Source organism: Sminthopsis crassicaudata, chromosome 1 (assembly GCF_048593235.1).
Source record: "Sminthopsis crassicaudata isolate SCR6 chromosome 1, ASM4859323v1, whole genome shotgun sequence".
In the NCBI taxonomy this organism is placed as follows: domain Eukaryota; kingdom Metazoa; phylum Chordata; class Mammalia; order Dasyuromorphia; family Dasyuridae; genus Sminthopsis; species Sminthopsis crassicaudata.
This window is the reverse complement of record NC_133617.1, coordinates 590,470,818-590,490,605: the sequence shown is the minus strand read 5'-3', so window position 1 is coordinate 590,490,605 and position 19,788 is coordinate 590,470,818. Positions and strand designations below refer to the sequence as shown.

At 34.9% G+C, this 19,788-nt stretch overlaps 1 protein-coding gene across 2 annotated transcripts in view; it reads left to right on the top strand.

Annotated features, from left to right (window-relative positions):
• Positions 1–18,746, top strand: part of NLN (neurolysin) — a 131,722-nt gene extending 112,976 nt beyond the window's left edge. For both annotated transcript variants that reach the window (XM_074282390.1, XM_074282391.1), the window contains exon 13: positions 15,699–18,746. In XM_074282390.1, the coding sequence (XP_074138491.1) occupies positions 15,699–15,833 (135 nt within the window). In that variant the 3' untranslated portion in view covers positions 15,834–18,746. The remainder of the gene's footprint in view (positions 1–15,698) is intronic.
• Positions 18,747–19,788: the final 1,042 nt, after the last annotated feature.

Genomic DNA, 19,788 nt, shown 5'->3' with positions numbered 1-19,788 from the left:
CCATTCTTGTTCTCTGGGTTAGAACATTCCTAGAATGGAGAGGGATGACTAGGGCATGGAGAAGGTGGCCTTTGAATTTAACCTTGAAGAGTGGTTTAGATTCCAATAGATGAAAATGTGGGTAGAGGCTATTCTAAACCTAGGAAACTGTGTAAACAAAGGCAGAGCAATGGGAAGGATACTAAGTAGTTCAGTATGGCTGGTCTAAAAGGCACAAAAAGTAATCTTATGATATAAACTGGGGAGTGGGGGGAGAGAAACCTCAAAATTTTTCTTAACATAGTATTTAGGGCCTTATATAATCTGGCCCCAATCTGCTTTTCTAGCAATTATCTCCATTTATTATTTCCCTTGATGAACTTTATGCTTTAGTAAACAGATTTATTTTACAATCACACACACACACACACACACACACAGAGGGATAGCTTGTTTTTTTGCTTTGCCCATGTTTTTTACTATGTTGAATTAACTTCTCCATCATCTTCAGCTATCAGAATCTTGCAATAATTCAAGAATCAACTCAAATACTTCATCCATGTCTTTGTAGTGTTCCCTAATCACTCCAACCAGAAATGAGCTCTTCTTTCTCTGAAGCTTATTTATATCATTCATATGGCACTTATTTTGTTGACTAGTTTGTTTTTTCTTTTTATGTCTCATCTCCAGCGCTGGATTATAAGGTCATTAGGGCAAGGACTGCTTCTTTTATATTTTTATGTTCTGTACTATGCTTGCACATAAATGGATATTTCTTGAATGGATGAATGATTTAATTTGGAAAACATCTGGTTGGATTTACTTTCTCTTGGTTTCACTGAAGAAATCATATCTAATTTTCTTTAAACTTTAAATAGATTTTATCCTTTATCTACACAGGACTTAAATAACCAAGATAGCCTTAATTAACCCAAAATGGCTTCTTTGGAAAACTTAAGGTACTACCTCTCTTTTTATACATTCCACTCAGTCATCTCCTCCATGGTCCCATTCATCTTACCAACATCCCAGTGACTTTCCTCAGCTCAAATGTCTTTTTATATAACCAGACTGATATGCTGAAGGGATCAGTCAGATTATGAATAACTCCATAATTCAAGAACTGTCTTTGTTTCCTCTGTATACTGCTATGTTGATCTTGTTTTCAAACTCTCTAATTATCTACTAGTCAAAATATTTTTAATATAGATTCAAGAATACTATAGAGTTGCATTTCTAGAAGCCAAGCAGGCATGATGATCATACTCCAGTATTTCAAGGTCCAATGACTAAAAAGCTGATGGAGGAGAGCATGAAGCCATTTACTTTAGCTTCCCTAAAATTCTGTATTTCAATAATATAGTATAGATTAAAATCCTTTATGCCATCTAATTTCCCTTAACCATTTCCCTCTCATACTATTGTCCATCTTGACAATTGCTCTAAGTTACCTTCTTGTGACTTCTCCAATTTTATGACATCCCAGTTTTTCTTTCCTATTCTCATAGATCAGTGACACTGGTACCCTGAAAGCTTAGGGCAATTGATCTACTCTTGTGACAGATCATCTATAGAACCATGCACATTATATGGAAGGGACATTAGAGAACATGTTATTAAAAAAATCTTGCACAGAACTGGGAATTAGAGCCAGGAGTAGCAAGCTCTGGGCTGATTTTTCAAAGAGACATAGAGGAATACATTACACTCACTCATAAGTTAAATGATCAAATTACTGACATAGTTTTGAAAGAAGTTATTTTGAAGTAAATGTTGAATTAGGACAACCAAATATTCTTTCTAGAAGTATTAAAAACTAATAATTTGGAACCTGTTTTCTACAAGTTTTAATTTTTTTTTTTAATTAAACAGCAATGTCGCGTTAGGAAGAATAAAGGCAGATATGTCACTCAGAACAATAGAATACATGGATGCTTATTCTGGTACACAGAATGCAGAATGATATGATAGGTAATAATCTCAGAGTAAGAAAGAGTAACAAAGATTGTTTGAGATTTATTTTATTCCTTTTAAAAATCCTACCTTTCCCTGGAAATGTACCTCTGTCATCAACCTCATACTCCTTTAAAAAGGTTACCTGTGTTTCATATAAAAGGAATATATTAAGAGCTTCTAGTTAACACTCAGTACAAGTAGGATGACATAGTAGATAAAGAGCTGGCCTTTGATTAAAAAAAAACCTGGATTCAAGTCTTACCGTTGACATACACTGGCTATATGACCTGGGCAAGTCACTTAACCCTGATTGCCCCCCAAAAATAAAAAGCTATTGGGGTTAAGTGACTTTCCCAGGGTCACATAGCTAAATAGTGTTAAGTGTCTGAGGCCAGACTTGAACTCAAGTGCTCCTGACTTCAGGGCTGGTGCTCTATTCACTGTTGGTACAGTATTCACTTTACCAACTAGTTTCCCCAAGATTGCTCTATTTCAGAAAGGTAATTTAAAACATTTTTAAATTGAGAGAAGCCTAATAATATAGGCCTATGTTATAATGTTTGTATACATGTGTACATGTATAGATATATATATATACACATGTGTATATATGTATATTTATATGTATGAGTAGATGAATGGATACAACTGGATGACTCAGTGAATAGAGTGCTAGACCTGAAGGAAGACCAAAGTTCAAATCCAGGCTCAACTCCTTATTGACTGTGATTTTGGACAAGTCATAACCTCTATTTGTCCAGGGGGGCAGCTAGGTGACTCAGAGGATAGAGTGCTGGACATGGAAGTCAGAAAGATCCGAGTTCAAATTTGACCTCAGACACTTAACCATGCAACGCTGGGCAAGTTACTTAACCCTCTTTGCCTTTATCCACTGCAGAAGGAAATGTCAAACCACTCCAGTATTTTTGCCAAGAAAACGTCATCGACAATACAGTCCATAGTGCCACAAAGAATTGGACATGGCAGAATGACTGAACAACAAATGGATGAATGGGTAGTGAGATATATCTAGATAGATCAATTAATAGATCTCTATCCACACATTGATTTTCCTATCTTTCAAATCATTTTTTTTTCAAATTCACAGGATATGTATACATATATATACATATACATATATTTGGATAAAGTATTGGACCTGGAATTTCATTAATATAGGAAATTAAGAATGAGGGAACTTCCTTCTCTGCAACTTAAAACCTTAAAAAATTGCCCAAGGCACTGAGAAGTAATATGTCTTGCCCAATAATATGGAAATATATTTTGCATGATTTCACATGTGTATTGTTTGCCTTCTTAATGGATTGTGGAGAATTTGGAAGAAGAGACAAAGTTTGGAACTTAGGATTTTTTTAAAAAGGAAGATTAAAAAAAAATAAGATAAATAATGACTACTTGAAAAAGAAATGTCTTACCCAGGATCATATTGTAGGCAGCAGCAAGAGTTAAAGCCAAGTCTTTATATCTCTGAAGCCAACTCTGTATACCCTGTACTTCACTGCCTGTCCTACAAACATGTATATGTACATGTGGAAATGTATGTATTTATCTCTATACAGATATAACTAGGAAGTCTGAGGTTCATTGTCAAACTATTAAAGCTGTCTTATTTCTATAATTATAGATTTAAATAATTTTAATTATAAATAACTAAAGCTGTTGGATTTCTGGTAAATGCCTTGAAACTTTATTTCTCTGATTTCAGCCTATGCCTAGTTCACCTGCAATCAGTTTCTCAGGTTTCTTTTCACAGAGAAAATAAAGCTTTAGTTGCTCTCCGACTCTTTTATTAGCTTTTAAGATAGCAGCTAAAATGTGTTTGGGGAAATTTGGGAGATGCCTGGAAAACTCATCTTGTCATCTGAGACCTTAGTCACCTCTTTCAGAGACTGCCCGGGATAGCAGCTTCTGGTATGGCTGCAGTTTTCTGAAGGATACACCAGATGTAGTTGCTAAAAAACAAGCCTCTTATCCTGGGGTTGGCAGAAACCATTTATGTTTATGATCAGCTTCATTGTGAAAATTTTTTCAAGTGAACAACAAACATTCTCAATTCAAGGACAATTGTATGTTTTGCCAAAATTATTTTCTTTTTCTTCCATTTTGAGGAATTGCTTCACTTGCCCTTTAACAAAGAAAAGAAATTAGATTTAAGCAACACTTTCAAAAATATTTCAGAAAAGACTCAGAATATAAGTAATGCTTTTATTTTAATCTTTTATTCTATTCAGAGGTGACATAGTCTTATTTTTTTTTTTCCCTGAGACTGGGGTTAAGTGACTTGCCCAGGGTCACACAGCTAGGAGGTATTAAGTGTCTGAGACCAGATTTGAACTCGAGTCCTCCTGAATTCAAGGCTGGTGCTCTATCCACTGCGCCACCTAGCTGCCCCCGACATAGTCTTATATAAGCAAGTTTAGATACACAGAGAACCAAGAAGAATTCAGGATTAACATCAGGAAAAATGATCTCACTGTCAAGGTCTTGGTATAGTAGTAGTCTATTTCAGGATCCTTCGAACTTTGGAAATTTCGATAAAACTATAACTAGAATGAGTTTCTAAGGTATCTTGTGGATTTTTCCATATATATATATATACAGAGAGAGAGAGAGAGAGAGAGAGAGAGAGAGAGAGAGAGAGAGAGAGAGAGAGTAGTGAGAAGGGAATCTTCCAGGGAAAGAGAAGAGCGGGAAAGCCTCTTTTTCAGTAGGTAGCATGTAAGTTAAAGAGGGTTAAGGATTCTTAGAGGCAGAAGGGATTAGGGAGACCATTCCAGGTATGGGATGCAGCTAATACATAGACACAAAGAAGAAAGAGTGCAAACCCAGTATGAATGAACTCTAAAGTGTTTGGAGAGAAGTAATGTAAAAGGCTAGAAAGATAAATTGGATCCAAGTTTTGAAGTGTTTTAAACATTAAATACAGGAATTTATATTTGCTTTGCTCCTGTCGGTAAAAGGGAACTTCTAGAGTTTATTAAGTGGAGATGTGACTAGGTCACATCACTATGGTGAACCTGAAGTGAAAAGAGACTCAAGGCTTAGGGCCAAATAAAAGGCTATTGTAATCGACCAAATGAAGTGGTAAGGGCCTAAACTAAGGTAGTGGAAAATGTGACTAGAATGGGAGATATTTTGGAGAAAGAAACAGGATTTGTAACTAATGGAGCATTCTAAGGCAGGATTTATCAACCTGTATGCCAGGATGTGCCAGTGCCCTCTGAAAAAATCCAAGTGGTGTCACATATGGCCCTTTTCTTAATGTTCTTTTTGGTAGGATGCACAGGCAGAGAAAATGGAGCTAGAACATCTTGTTTCTTTCTTTGTCTCTAGCCTCTTGATGAGAATGTTGACTTTTTGAGATTTGCCTTAAGCACAGCCTCTTTCTTCCTTTCTTCTTAACTTTTCTCTCTCTTTTTCTTATTGCCAAATTAACATTTTCAAAATTCTGCTCTTCTACCTTCATTCTATCCCCCTTAAAAATAGTGGGGGTGGGATTTTTTAAATTAAAGCTTTTTATTTTCAAAACATATGCATAGATAAAATTGCAAAAATTGCAAAATTGCAAACCTTGGATTCCAAAAAAGTGAAAATATTAGGTGGTAAGCCACATTCAGTAGGGGATGGGAAATTAAGGAGGATTTGTGGACAAGTTGAGAAAGGAGAGGCATGTTCTGGGCAAAGTATGTTGTGTGTGTGTCTTTGTCCTCTGTAGAACTCCTGGTGCTTTTCCTGGAATGAATAATAACAGTAGAAGGAGGCATCAGTTGTGACCACATCTATACTTCAAGCTGCTGAAGTGGCAGAGGGAGAGAGATAAATAAAGTAGAAACTTCCCGGTATTTTAACCTCATATATCATTCAGTTAATTTATAATTGTTCACAACTTATAAATTTAAAACTGAAAAAGATCTTAAAAAGCCATCAAGTCCAATCCCATCATTTTACAGATGGAGAAATTGAGGCATAGAGAGGTTAAATAATTTACCTAGGATCACACAGCTAATGTCTAAAGAAGGGTTTAAACTCAAGTATCCCTCACTCCAACTCTAATCTCCTACATCATGCTGTTAGTAATTTATTATCTTATCCCCAAATAATAATTATGCAAAGATTTCTTCCCTTATTCTTTTGCAGAGGTAGGGTTCCATAGATGTAGAACAAGGCATTAAACATCAGAATTTTCTACATATCAATGAATTCTGCTGATTTTTTTTTCCTCTTTCCTTTTTTCTTAAAATCTGTTATAAAGGATAGTTCTCTGGAAGTAGGGAGTGGGAAGAAAGGCAGGGAAAATACATGTGATATAAAGATAAGAGATCATCATTAAAAACTTATTGAAATCTATATGTGTACACACACACACACACACACACACATACACACACACACACACACACAGACACACTGATATAGATCTATTTATATTTTCCTCTACATAATGTCTCAAACAAAGCACATATGCTAAACTCCAGTGGGTCTATGATCTCATTACTAGATTTTTCTCTAGTGATTCAAACCACAACAGTAAGTCCAGCTGTCTTTCTTCTCTATCATCATCATAACCAATCCCAGAACCAAGTGCTTTTTTACTCCTTTCCCCCAATAGAATGTGAGCTCCTTAAAGGAAATGACAACTATGTTTTTGCCTGACACATACTAAGTGCTTAATAAATACTTGCCAACTGATAATCCATCCAGGACTTCCTATCCATTGGGTCATTCCAATTAATATGTTTCCCTAAATTCACCACAATGGATGTACCTAGTATATTTAGGAGCCTTCTTCATTTTCTTTTAACATCGATTGTGCACATGAGATGTCCAGGGGTTATACCTTACTATCATGTGATTAGTCCCTCTTTTTAACTCACACATTTTTTTTTGATGATACCTTTAAACATTTCTCCTTTAAGAATTCTTTGCAATATATGGCAGCTTGCTTCATATCCTACGTTTACTTTTCACTGCTCTGTGGATAATATAATAGATTGAATTTCAGAGAATATAGTGTTCTAGGATTTATAGCCATACAACAATATCAGAAGTTGGTGTTAAAAAGATGGGCCTTTGTTTGAGGAAAAAACTTGAGATTACTTAAACATCTTTGCATAGTCAAAAAGGCAACCTAGTCCACTCTTTCTTTTGTCTAATTCTAGATGCAATCCATTGTCCACATGTGGTCTCTTTCCTAAACATATATAAAACACTGTGGTATCTGTCCAAGACATGTATATGTATGTGTGTGTATCACCCTGATATTTGAATAATTTAAATGCCTTATCCTACCTATTTGTCATTCTTTGGAAAAAATATTATCTTTGTCATTATCTATTTAAAAAATGGAGATGACTGCTTCCACGTATGTGCTAATAAAAACACCTACTGTTCTACCTTTAAAAGAACATTAGGTTTTTTTTTCTTTTTTTAAATTAAAACTTTTTATTTTCAAAATATATGCATGGATAATTTTCAACTTTCACCCTTCCAAAACCTTATGTTCTAAATTTTTTCCCTCCCTTTCTACCACCCCCCTTCCCTAGATGACAAGTAATCCAATATATGTTAAACAGAACATTAGTATTTTCAGAAGAATTTCAAGTAAAAGAAATGACTATTTAATAGATACTGCCAATGAGTAACACCCCGGAAGATCCAAGGCTTTAGAAAACATTAGGGAGAACTTATATAATCTCTTAAAGGCACAAGCATTCTATTATTAAAAGCCATACACACATTTTATATGAACCTATTTTTACAGTATTGCTAGAAAGAAGTTCCTGTGAATAGACAAACAATCCAGGGATAGTTTTTTAATATGAAAAATTGGGAAAGTACTCTGTCTCTCCATTTGCTGAAAGTATTTATTGGTTTATGAGAGCTTGGTTCATTGGTACTAAAATTATTAGCCACAAAATCAATTTATTCATGAACTAAAGAATGTTTGCCACTGAGCCAGTTGTTTGAACTTTCCCCTTTCATTTGTATTGTATAAAATCGAGGAGTTCCCTGATTATCCTGTTCATGCTTTTATCTCAGAAATGATCAGTTCCTTATAAAATAGTTACCATTGGTAATTATTTACATCTTTAATTCAGTTTAATTTTCAAAATTTTATTTAGTGCCTCCTATTTACCATTTGTTGTTATCCTTTTTTAAGCCATGTCTGCCCCTATCATGACCTCCATTTGAGGTTTTCTTAGCAAAAACACTGGAGTGGTTTGTCATTTCCTTCTCCAGCTCATTTTACAAATGAGGAAACTGAGTCTCCTATTTACCAGATACCCTGCTAAATGCTCAGGATGCAAAACTAAAAAGAAAATAACCTGTCTTTTAAAGAGTTTACAGAGTCAACTGGTTTAAGAGATGGGGAAGCAGGATCCACCTTTGTCCCATATGCACCCCATGAATCTCTAGTGCCTGGATATAATGGACCAGTTCAAGACAGAGGCTTTTTCCTCTTCTCTGCCCAGGATGGTTGGACTGGCTCCATTCTCTTACCTTAAGATCCTGAAGCTTTCCTGGAGCACAAGAATTCACTTAACCCTTTTTAGAAAAACAAGATCCTGTTACCACAAGGACTCTGAGTTTTTTCTCAAAACTTCATTGTGAAGGAAATGAAACTATTAAGAGACCATTGCACTGTAATTCAGGAAATTGAATCAACTTGTTTGGAGCTGGTAAGCAGTGAAAGGCTGGAAGTGTATTAAACCACATAGTGTGAGCCTGAGTAGTGCCCTACTCGAAAATGACTTGGCCTTTCGGATGAGTCATGAGCTGCCTCATCACAGCACTGCCACTTAATCTGTGCCTGTCATTTAGTAGCTAAATGAATGTCAAGGCTAGTCCGTGGATAAAGTCCGTATTTTTTGTTCCTTTACTACTAGCAAAAATAAGCTTTTTTCTTATACCATACCTTTCTAAAAGTACAAATAACAACTCTTCCAGTAAACCCAGTTTCCCATCTTTATTACCTTGCAATTAGCTTTAATTCTTCATTTTTTCTTACCTCTTATAGGTAATCAATTACTAAGACCTATTGATTTTACACCAAAAAACACTTGAAGCTCTCTCCTCTTTTCTGTTAACTATAGTACAGATTTTCATAAGCACTTCCTTGTCACAATTACCTCCTGGCATCTTCTAGTCTTCCTTGTCTCTATTCTCTTCCTCTTCCCTCTTCTAATCTGTTCTTTACACTGTCAGATTTACCTTTCCTAGAAATACATTTAATCGTATCATTACCTTCTTAATAAACCTTTAAAAACTCTGCTTAAATTTACTAATCTCTACTTATTAGTAGACTACCTCACCTTTTTCTAGGTGTAGTAATAGTAAAGATAAGGAAGGAAACTATATCCTGCTGAAAGGTAGCATAAATAATGAAGCCATATCAATACTAAACATATATGCACCAAGTGGTATAGCATCTAACTTTCTAAAGGAAAAGTTAAGAGAACTGCAAGAAGAAATAGACAGTAAAACTATAATAGTGGGAGATCTCAACCTTGCACTCTCAGATTTAGACAAATCAAACCACAAAACAAACAAGAAAGAAATTAAAAAAGTAAATAGAACATTAGAAAAACTAGGTATGATAGACCTTTGGAGAAAACTGAATGGCGATAAAAAGGAATATACTTTCTTCTCAGCAGTTCATGGATCCTATACAAAAATTGACCATATATTAGGACATAAAGATCTCAAAATTAAATGTAGGAAGGCAGAAATAATAAATGCCTTCTTCTCAGATCACAATGCAATAAAAGCTACATTCAGTAAAAAGTTAGGGGTAAATAGACCAAAAAGTAATTGGAAACTGAATAATCTCATCTTAAAGAATGACTGGGTGAAAGAGCAAATTATAGAAACAATTAACAATTTCACCCAAGATAATGATAATGATGAGACATCATATCAAAATCTTTGGGATGCAGCTAAAGCAGTAATAAGGGGAAATTTTATATCTTTAGAGGCTTATTTGAAGAAAATTGAGAAAGAGAAGATTAACGAATTGGGCTTGCAACTTAAAAGGCTAGAAAAAGACCAAATTATAAACCCCCAACCAAAAATTAAACTAGAAATACAAAAATTAAAAGGAGAAATCAATAAAATTGAAAGTAAAAAAACTATTGAATTAATAAATAAAACCAAGAGTTGGTTTTATGAAAAAGCCAATAAAATAGATAAACCTTTGGTAAATTTGATCAAAAAAAAGAAAGAGGAAAATCAAATTGATAGTCTTACAAATGAAAAGGGGGATCTTTCCACCAATGAAGAGGAAATTAGAGAAATAATAAGGAGTTACTTTGCCCAACTTTATGCCAATAAATTTGATAACTTAAGTGAAATGGATGACTTTCTCCAAAAATATAGGCTCCCTAGATTAACAGAGGAGGAGATAAATTGCTTAAATAGTCCCATTTCAGAAAAAGAAATAGAACAAGCTATTAATCAACTCCCCAGGAAAAAATCCCCAGGGCCAGATGGATTCACATGTGAATTCTACCAAACATTTAAAGAACAATTAGCCCCAATGTTATATAAATTATTTGAAAAAATAGGGGATGAAGGAGTCCTACCAAACTCCTTTTATGACACAGACATGGTACTGATACCTAAACCTGGTAGATCGAAAACTGAGAAAGAAAATTATAGACCAATCTCCTTAATGAATATTGATGCTAAAATCTTAAATAAGATATTAGCAAAAAGACTTCAGAAAATCATCTCCAAGATAATACACTATGATCAAGTAGGATTTATTCCAGGAATGCAGGGCTGGTTTAATATTAGGAAAACTATTAATATAATTGACCATATTAATAATCAAATTAATAAGAACCATATGATCATCTCAATAGATGCAGAAAAAGCATTTGACAAAATCCAACATCCATTCCTACTAAAAACTCTTGAGAGTATAGGAATAAATGGATTATTCCTTAGAATAATCAGGAGTATATATTTAAGACCGTCAGTAAGCATAATATGCAATAGAAATAAACTGCAACCTTTCCCAGTAAGATCAGGAGTGAAACAAGGGTGCCCACTATCACCATTACTATTCAATATAGTACTAGAAACGCTAGCCTCGGCAATAAGAGCCGAGAAAGAGATTCAAGGAATTAGAGTAGGAAATGAGGAAATTAAACTATCACTTTTTGCAGATGGCATGATGGTATACTTAGAGAACCCCAAAGACTCTGCTAAAAAGCTACTAGAAATAATTCAAAATTTCAGCAAAGTGGCAGGATACAAAATAAATCCACATAAATCCTTGGCATTTTTATATATCACTAACAAAATGCAACAGCAAGAGATACAAAGAGAAATTCCATTCCAAACAAATGTTGAGAGTATAAAATATTTGGGAATCCATCTACCAAAGAAAAGTCAGGAATTATATGAGAAAAATTACAAAACACTTGCCACAAAAATAAAATCAGATTTAAATAATTGGAAAGACATTCAGTGCTCTTGGATAGGCCGAGCGAATATAATAAAGATGACAATACTCCCCAAACTAATCTATTTATTTAGTGCTATACCAATCAGACTCCCAAGAAACTATTTTAATGACCTAGAAAAAATAACAACAAAATTCATATGGAAGAATAAAAGGTCAAGAATTGCAAGGGAACTAATGAAAAAAAACTCAGAGGAAGGTGGTCTAAGTGTACCTGATCTAAAGCTATATTATATAGCAGCAGTCACCAAAACCATTTGGTATTGGCTACCAAAGGACAAAAAAGGGTACATCTATAGCAATCTAATCTTTGACAAACCCAAAGATTCCAACATTAGGGATAAAAATTCATTATTCGGAAAAAACTGTTGGGAAAACTGGAAATTAGTATGGCAGAAATTAGATATGGATCCACACTTAACACCATATACCAAGATAAGATCAAAATGGGTCCATGATTTAGGCATAAAGAGGGAGATAATAAATAGATTAGAGGAACAGAGGATAATCTACCTCTCAGACTTGTGGAGGAGGAAGGAATTTATGACCAGAGGAGAACTAGAGATCATTATTGATCACAAAATAGAAGATTTTGATTACATCAAACTAAAAAGTTTCTGTACAAATAATACTAATGCAAACAAGATTAGAAGGGAAGTAACAAATTGGGAAAATATTTTTAAAAACAAAGGTTCTGACAAAGGTCTCATTTCCAAAATATATAGAGAACTGACCATAATTTATAAGAAACCGAACCATTCTCCAATTGATAAATGGTCAAAGGATATGAACAGACAATTCTCAGAGGAAGAAATTGAAACTATATCCACTCACATGAAAGAGTGTTCCAAATCACTACTGATCAGAGAAATGCAAATTAAGACCACTCTGAGATACCACTACACACCTGTCAGATTGGCTAAGATGACAGGAACAAATAATGACAAATGTTGGAGGGGATGTGGGGAAATTGGGACACTAATACATTGCTGGTGGAGTTGTGAAAGAATCCAGCCATTCTGGAGAGCAATCTGGAATTATGCCCAAGAAGTTATCAAACTGTGCATACCCTTTGACCCAGCAGCGCTACTACTGGGATTATATCCCAAAGAAATACTAAAGAGCGGAAAGAGACATATATGTGCCAAAATGTTTGTGGCAGCTCTTTTTGTTGTAGCTAGAAACTGGAAGATGAATGGATGTCCATCAGTTGGAGAATGGTTGGGTAAATTGTGGTATATGAAGGTTATGGAATATTATTGCTCGGTAAGAAATGACCAGCAGGAGGAATATAGAGAGGCCTGGAGAGACTTAAATCAACTGATGCTGAGTGAAATGAGCAGAACCAGAAGATCACTGTACACTTCAACAACAATACTGTATGAGGATGTATTCTGATGGAAGTGGAAATCTTCAACATAAAGATCCAACTCACTTCCAGTTGATCAATGATGGACAGAGGTAGCTACACCCAGAGAAGAAACACTGGGAGGGGAATGAAAATTGTTAGCACTAATATCTGTCTGCCCAGGTTGCATGTACCTTCGGATTCTAATGTTTATTGTGCAACAAGAAAATGATATTCGCACACATGTATTGTACCTAGACTATATTGTAACACATGTAAAATGTATGGTATTGCCTGTCGTCGGGGGGAGGGAATAGAGGGAGAGGGGGTAATTTGGAAAAATGAATACAAGGGATAATATTATAAAAAAATATATATATATATAATAATAAAAAAAAAATCTCCTACTATGGGCTAGAACTAAGGATTTTTTAAAAAGCATCAAACAGTCCTTGCCCACCAGGAGCTCACAATGTGGGATATAATCCTTACAGATAAGTTGGAAAAGGAAAATGGGGCAAGATTACCTGAAGGGATATGACATGATCATGCAGCCTGTGTGGAAAGTGATCAGAGCAGGTGTGATTTCATCTTTCAGAATGATAGTTTCTGTAACTGATGAAGTCCAGGAAAGCACACAGCTAGGAAATGATGAAGAGAATTCCCTATGTACCATCCTTAAATAGTGGCTCTCAAACATTAAAATGCTAAATAAACATGATATGTGCACACATATGTTATTACCAAGACAGATTTCTTCCCATCTGTTAGCCAAATGGATTGTAATACTAATCCTTAGTTGGACTATTGGCTTAATGTGACCTCTTCCTCTTCCTCTCTTTTCACTACTTATTATCTCATTATTTAGCAACTTGTGATGAAAGGCATAGTTCAAATTTAGACATATAAAAAAAGGAAAGAAATATAAGGTCAAAGATGTAACTTATGGCTGAGGTTTAAAGTTTTGACTTGGGGTGTCTTGGTACAAATCAGATACCTCTAGTCATGACCAAAATGGACATATCCACTTCTCATATCTTAACTTACTTCTTGGATGATATATAATAGATTATTTTTTCAGTTATTTCAATATTCCTTTCATTTCTTTTCCACTGTTTCCTATGTCTGAAATACTCTCCTTCCTCATCTATGTCTTTGGACTCTCTGGACAGCTAAAATCCCATCTTCTACACAAAAGCCTTTTCCAATTCCCCTTAATGCCAGGGCCTTCCCTTTTATCAATTATCTCCAATTTCACTTATCTTATCTTGTTTGTACATAAATCCCACAAGTTGTTATCCTACATATTGTGTCCTCCCTTTAGGGTAGGAACTCCTTGAGAGCAGGAATTATCTTCTGCCTTTCTTTGTATCCTCCGCAATTAGGATAATATCTGACATGAGTGGTTTTTAAGTTGTTTTTCAATCATGTCTCACTCTTCACAATTCCATTTGGGGTTTTCTTGGCGGAGATACTGGAGTGGTTTGCATTTCCTTATTCAGCTTATTTTGCAGATAAGGGAATTGAGGCAAACTGGGTTAAATCTCTTGCCCGGGGTCACACAGAGTGTCTGAGGTCAGATTTGAACTCAGGATGATGAGTCTTCTTGACTCTAGGCCTAGCATTCAGTTCCTTCCTGCCCAACTATGTGCCTGGCTCATAGTATGCACTTAATAAATCTTTATGGATTATCTGTTCATGAAGCAAGTAAAAGAATCAGATAAAGCATATCTGTCACTGATGCTTCTTATCTAACAATGAAAGGTTTGTTTGAGGAGAAAAATCAGAAGGATTGGCTGAAATAAGTGGCAGAGGTAATCTGTTGATTTCATGCATCCATTTTCCTTGTTTCGTATTAATAATGTGTTTGGTGCCATTTCCACTTCCCTCGTGGTTGTTACTCAGAATCATACGTGTGTCAGAAGTTTGTTTTTCTTTATTCACTAGCAGTTCTCTAGCTCATCTTACAGGGAGTGGAGTCTTAGTCTTCTTGACCCAAAAAAATTTAGATCTTCCATCAAAGGATTATTTCCTACCCCATTCCCTTTGGGAACTCCCTTTTTGTACATAAGAGGTTGTCATCACAGCCCTTAGTTATAACTTCTTCATTACTCTATAGTGGACAAATGATACTTGTTATATTCATGTTGTTACTGTTGTTCAGTCATTCAGTTGTACTCGACTCATTGTAATGTTGTATGGAGTTTTCTAGGCAGTAACACTGAAATATGGATTATGTTTAAATAGATGCATAAAATATAGGGGCTCTCCAAATTAAATTTCAGGATGGATGGATAGATAGATAGATAGATAGATAGATAGATAGATAGATAGATAGATAGATGGATAGATGTCATACATTTGAATCCTAGGCTTTCAAGCCAAACTTTGTGAAGTCCCCAACACTCCACCAGAACCATAAAGGGCCTTTTTCTCTTTGGGCCCCAAATCTAGTGGAAGCCACTTGTAATTCAACCTCTTCTAAGAAAGTTATAGCAGTAACTTCAAATCATTAGAATCCTTGCTTACAGCATTTGTTTTGTTTGCTTTCTCTTAGAGCTAGAACTGGTCATTTGAGAGAATAACAGAGTGGAGCAAGTTTACTTTATACAGCAGTTGCAGCTCTGCTTGCTAGAGTATCCTCAACATTAACATACCAGATATTTTTTGTACTTATTTTCCTGCCTTATACCTGAAGGCTAACTTCTGAGAAGAAAGAGAATCAGAGAACAATTGAATTTGCTCTCCAGAAAAATATTAAGAAAAATCTAAGCAATCCTATTTCAAGGGGAGGAGAGAATCCAGCCAGAAGTTCTTTTCTTTCCACTTCTTTTCTTTTCCCCTACCAACTTTTAAAAATCTATATATAGATTTGGAAAATTGGTATAAACATGAACTCTCAGACATAATGTTTTATTTTATTAGGTTGGAATGAAATACAGAAACCTTATCCTGAAGCCTGGGGGATCACAAGACGGCATGGACATGCTCCGAACTTTCTTGAAACGTGAGCCAAACCAAAAGGCATTCCTAATAAGCAAAGGCCTGCACACTCTGTAAAACTGGGAATCATTTGTAGCAGTCGTATCTACAAGACAAATTGATGTTTCTTGAAGGGTTTTTTGAACATTAAAACAGAAGAGGATGTCACACCTGAAAATATGTAGAGTTTCATTATGTTTAAAAAGCACAAACTTAACCACTGAATTCCAATCCACCTCCACCCCAAATGTAATTGTAGGAACATAGTTATAAAAACATCATTTAAGTATATATGTTAACTTCTTTTTATAAAAATTTCATATTATTTGTTTTTTTAAATTGTAATCTAATGTACATGTGAGAAATCTAACAGTTTTTGAATTGAAATTAATGTACATTGTTCAACAGTTAATTTAATCCATTCTTACATTTTAAAGTTTTGTACATGTGATTTTTGTGAATACAAATGAATATTCGCATAATTCTCTTATGTTGTAAATATTTCCTTGGGGCTTTGAATCAACTTTAATTGGATGTTTACCAGCACAGAGGTACCTCCATTACCTTGGTTATAGTTCAGGGCTAAAAGTATCTGCCTCAGTGACATATTAGTCACTTTAGCACACCAGATCTCATCTTTTCCAACTTTCTGTTACACTTATTTGGATTATGAGCTGTGATTTGGATTTGGCTTTAACTTAGATCCTCTCTTCTCTTCCCTTCTCTTGTCCCTCTCACTTTTGTCTAAATTTATTTTAGTCAGGATATGCCAGGTAATATTTGGATTATGTCATCTTGGGGCCAAATATAGATCACAAACTCATGTCCAAGATGTCTGTGCCAAACTGCTATAACACAAGATTTCTATCTTGTTCTATGACTGCCAAAGTAGTAGTAAGTCCAAATAAGTTTTTCTCCAATAAGAGATAAGGTAAGGGACCTACTCTAAGAAACTCTGCAGTGTGGCAGATGGACCTATCTTGGCTTAAGTACCATGAAAAGAGGGAAATAGTGTCAAGGTAAAGATTTCAAGAAGAAGAAAATCAATGGGCCAGAAAGTTGGAAAAATATTATTCTAGTATTGTTCTTTTATATAAAACACTTACAACAGAAATCAAATAGGCTTTAGAAACCTGTCTCGTCTCTTGTTTTTTGGTTTTTTTTAATCACCAATCTTGAAGGTTTTTCTTTTGGTCACCAAGAAATACTCCCTACCTAAGTCCTAATTATCTACCACATGTCCAGGTAAACAGTAATATTTTTCCTATACCTAAAGGAAAGACTATCCCTGCTGATCATGATTGGAAAATGAATTTAAACTCCTACTGTACATTCTCTTGCAATCTAATGAACAAGATGAGCTCCTAGGATCATTTCCTTCAGCTGCTTATGAAAGAAATTCCCATAGAAAGAATACTGGATTGGGAGACTTAACCCAGAATATTTGGATACAGATCCTAGCTCTGCTATTTCCTGTAACTGAGTCATTGAATCTCTGGGTCCCAGTTCATCATTTATCAAATGAAGGGTTTGAATTAAATGGCCTCTCAAGGTCCCTCCAAGTTCTAAATCTAAGGTCATCTGAGCCTATGAACTAACATTAAAATATGATATTTGTTCCAACTGCTTCCCACCCTGAAATGAGGAGTTAGTTGTCCTCCTGGCTCAGGACAAAATGAAGAGGAACCTTTTATTTATTATTTTTCTGAGGCTGGGGTTAAGTGACTTGCCCAGGGTCACACAGTTAGGAAGTGTTAAGTGTCTGAGACCAGATTTGAACTCGGGTCCTCCTGAATTTAGGGCTGGTGCTCTATCCACTGCGCCACCTAGCTGCCCCCAACCTTTTATTTTTTAATCCTTATTTTAGCTATTCACCCTAAAGAAAAATTCCTATCAAGAAACATTGATGAACAAATAAATGTTGCAGACTCCAGAAGGTAATAGCAGGTCTGCTAAAGATAAGCTAATGCTTAGAATACCCTCTTGGATACCTAGCCTCCCTGGCTTCCCTTTCCCCTGCACTGAGGCAGCTAGAATGCCAATGTTTGGTCCCCATAGAGCCCTTTTGCCATGCCCTGGGAATTCATAGTATCCTGTTTTTACACTTCAACTGAAAGCTCTCTTCACTCTTCTGTTCTTAAATGTATTTTCCCTCTGCTTTCATTTTTTAACATTATTGAATGTTACATTATTTCATAGGAGGAAAAAATAGATAATTGTATGAAAGAGACTGTGCACGATGAAATTGTATCATAACACACAAGAAAGAAGTATTTCTAGCACTGCTTCTTTCTGCATGTAAGACTAGAGCATGTAGAATCATAATTCCTTAGGTTGCACTTCTCATTTTGGATCTGTGCCTGATTTCAAAAGCTTAGAAAAGAACAGTTTATGAAACCACAACCTCACAGAAAGTATTTTTTAGCATGATTTAGGGAGAATAAAATTAAAGGTTTATTTTTTAAGGCCATTTAAAATATAACAATCCATCTGTTCATTCTTATTTCTAGATCAGACTATATAGTGTCTTGGAGGCTCTCTGAATAGCAGATAAACAAAGAAATTGTAATTTGGCAAACATATTCTACTGATTTATGAACTGAGCCACATATAACAAAGTCTCTTTGGTTACCTAAGTTTCCCCTTCGTTACCAGGCAATTTCAATCTGATCTAAGTCTTCAAGAACAAGATCTAAACCATCACATATTTATTAGTGGGAGTTTAACTGCAATGGCTGAAGAGTTCATTTTAAGGTGCTAAAGAAAAAATTAAAAGTCTAATATTATGACCAATGATACAGGTTTTTTCCCTCCAAAATAAATGTCAACTTTGTAAGAATAATAGAAGAATTATTACTTAAAGAGTTCTCACCTGAAATGTTGACAGTCAAGGACTTTCACCTTTCTGAAACAGAATGGAAATCATAGCCCCGGACTCTTCTGTCTTGACATATAGGATTGTATAATAAATGAATATTGAGTGGACAGTGATCTTATGGGGGAAAAATATGTATATTTTCCTGTAATTTAAAAGCCTTGACTTTTCGCAAAAGAATTTAATTGTCTGCTTTCTTGTTTTGCCTTCAGTCTTCACATATGAATTAATGGCATGCAGTGGTCTTGCATGCCCATTGAACCAACAGGTTTGAATGCCACTAGTTTTTATTCTGTTCTGATTTAGAACTTTCTTTGCTTTGAGGCTAGTTGGTACATGAAAATATCTGACCTTCTCAGTTAAATACAGTTAACTGAGCCCAAAGAGTGAAAAGTGAAACTCTATCTGTTTTGAATGGAAGCATTCTTTTTTTCACCACACCACAACTGCATTATACTTATATATCTCCTATCTGAAATCGGATACACCTTTGGAAATTGAATATTCATCCTGTTATAAAAGTTTGGTGAGATAAAGTAGAAGAGATTTGGTACAGCCATTTTCTTGGAGAGACAAATATACAAAATTGATTTAGAATTATTTTTATTGGAGAAATGTCTACCAAAAATATTTCCTCCTTTCTAAATAGCAGTCTAATAAACACTGAAATAAGGTATGAAGTAGGTTTGTAAGATCTTAAACACAAGCTACAAATGACCTCTACTATTACATCTAGATTGTAAACTACAATATATTGTAATTGAATTGAATGAGATGGCCTCTGGGGTCCCTTCCACCCCTCAAATTTTATGATTCTATGTTATTAATGTGACAAAGCATTTGAATCACCTTTTTTTTTTTTTTTTTTTCTTTCAAAGGAAACACTAAGGATTGGGGAAAGTGAATTCACAATTATAGGTTGGTTTTTATGATGTTTTTGCAACATTATAGATTTGAAATAATACTGCTCAGGAAATATGTCTTTGTGCTAGATCTCTACAATGATATACAATAAATATTTGAGCCAACTGTGTGGTTTGAGCATGAATTAGTTTCCCAGCCACAATTAACTACTAATTATCCAGAAGTAGATTAACTGTACTATGGATAATCTGGAACTGAAGGGAGGAGACTCAGGGTACATGGGATTCATTCATG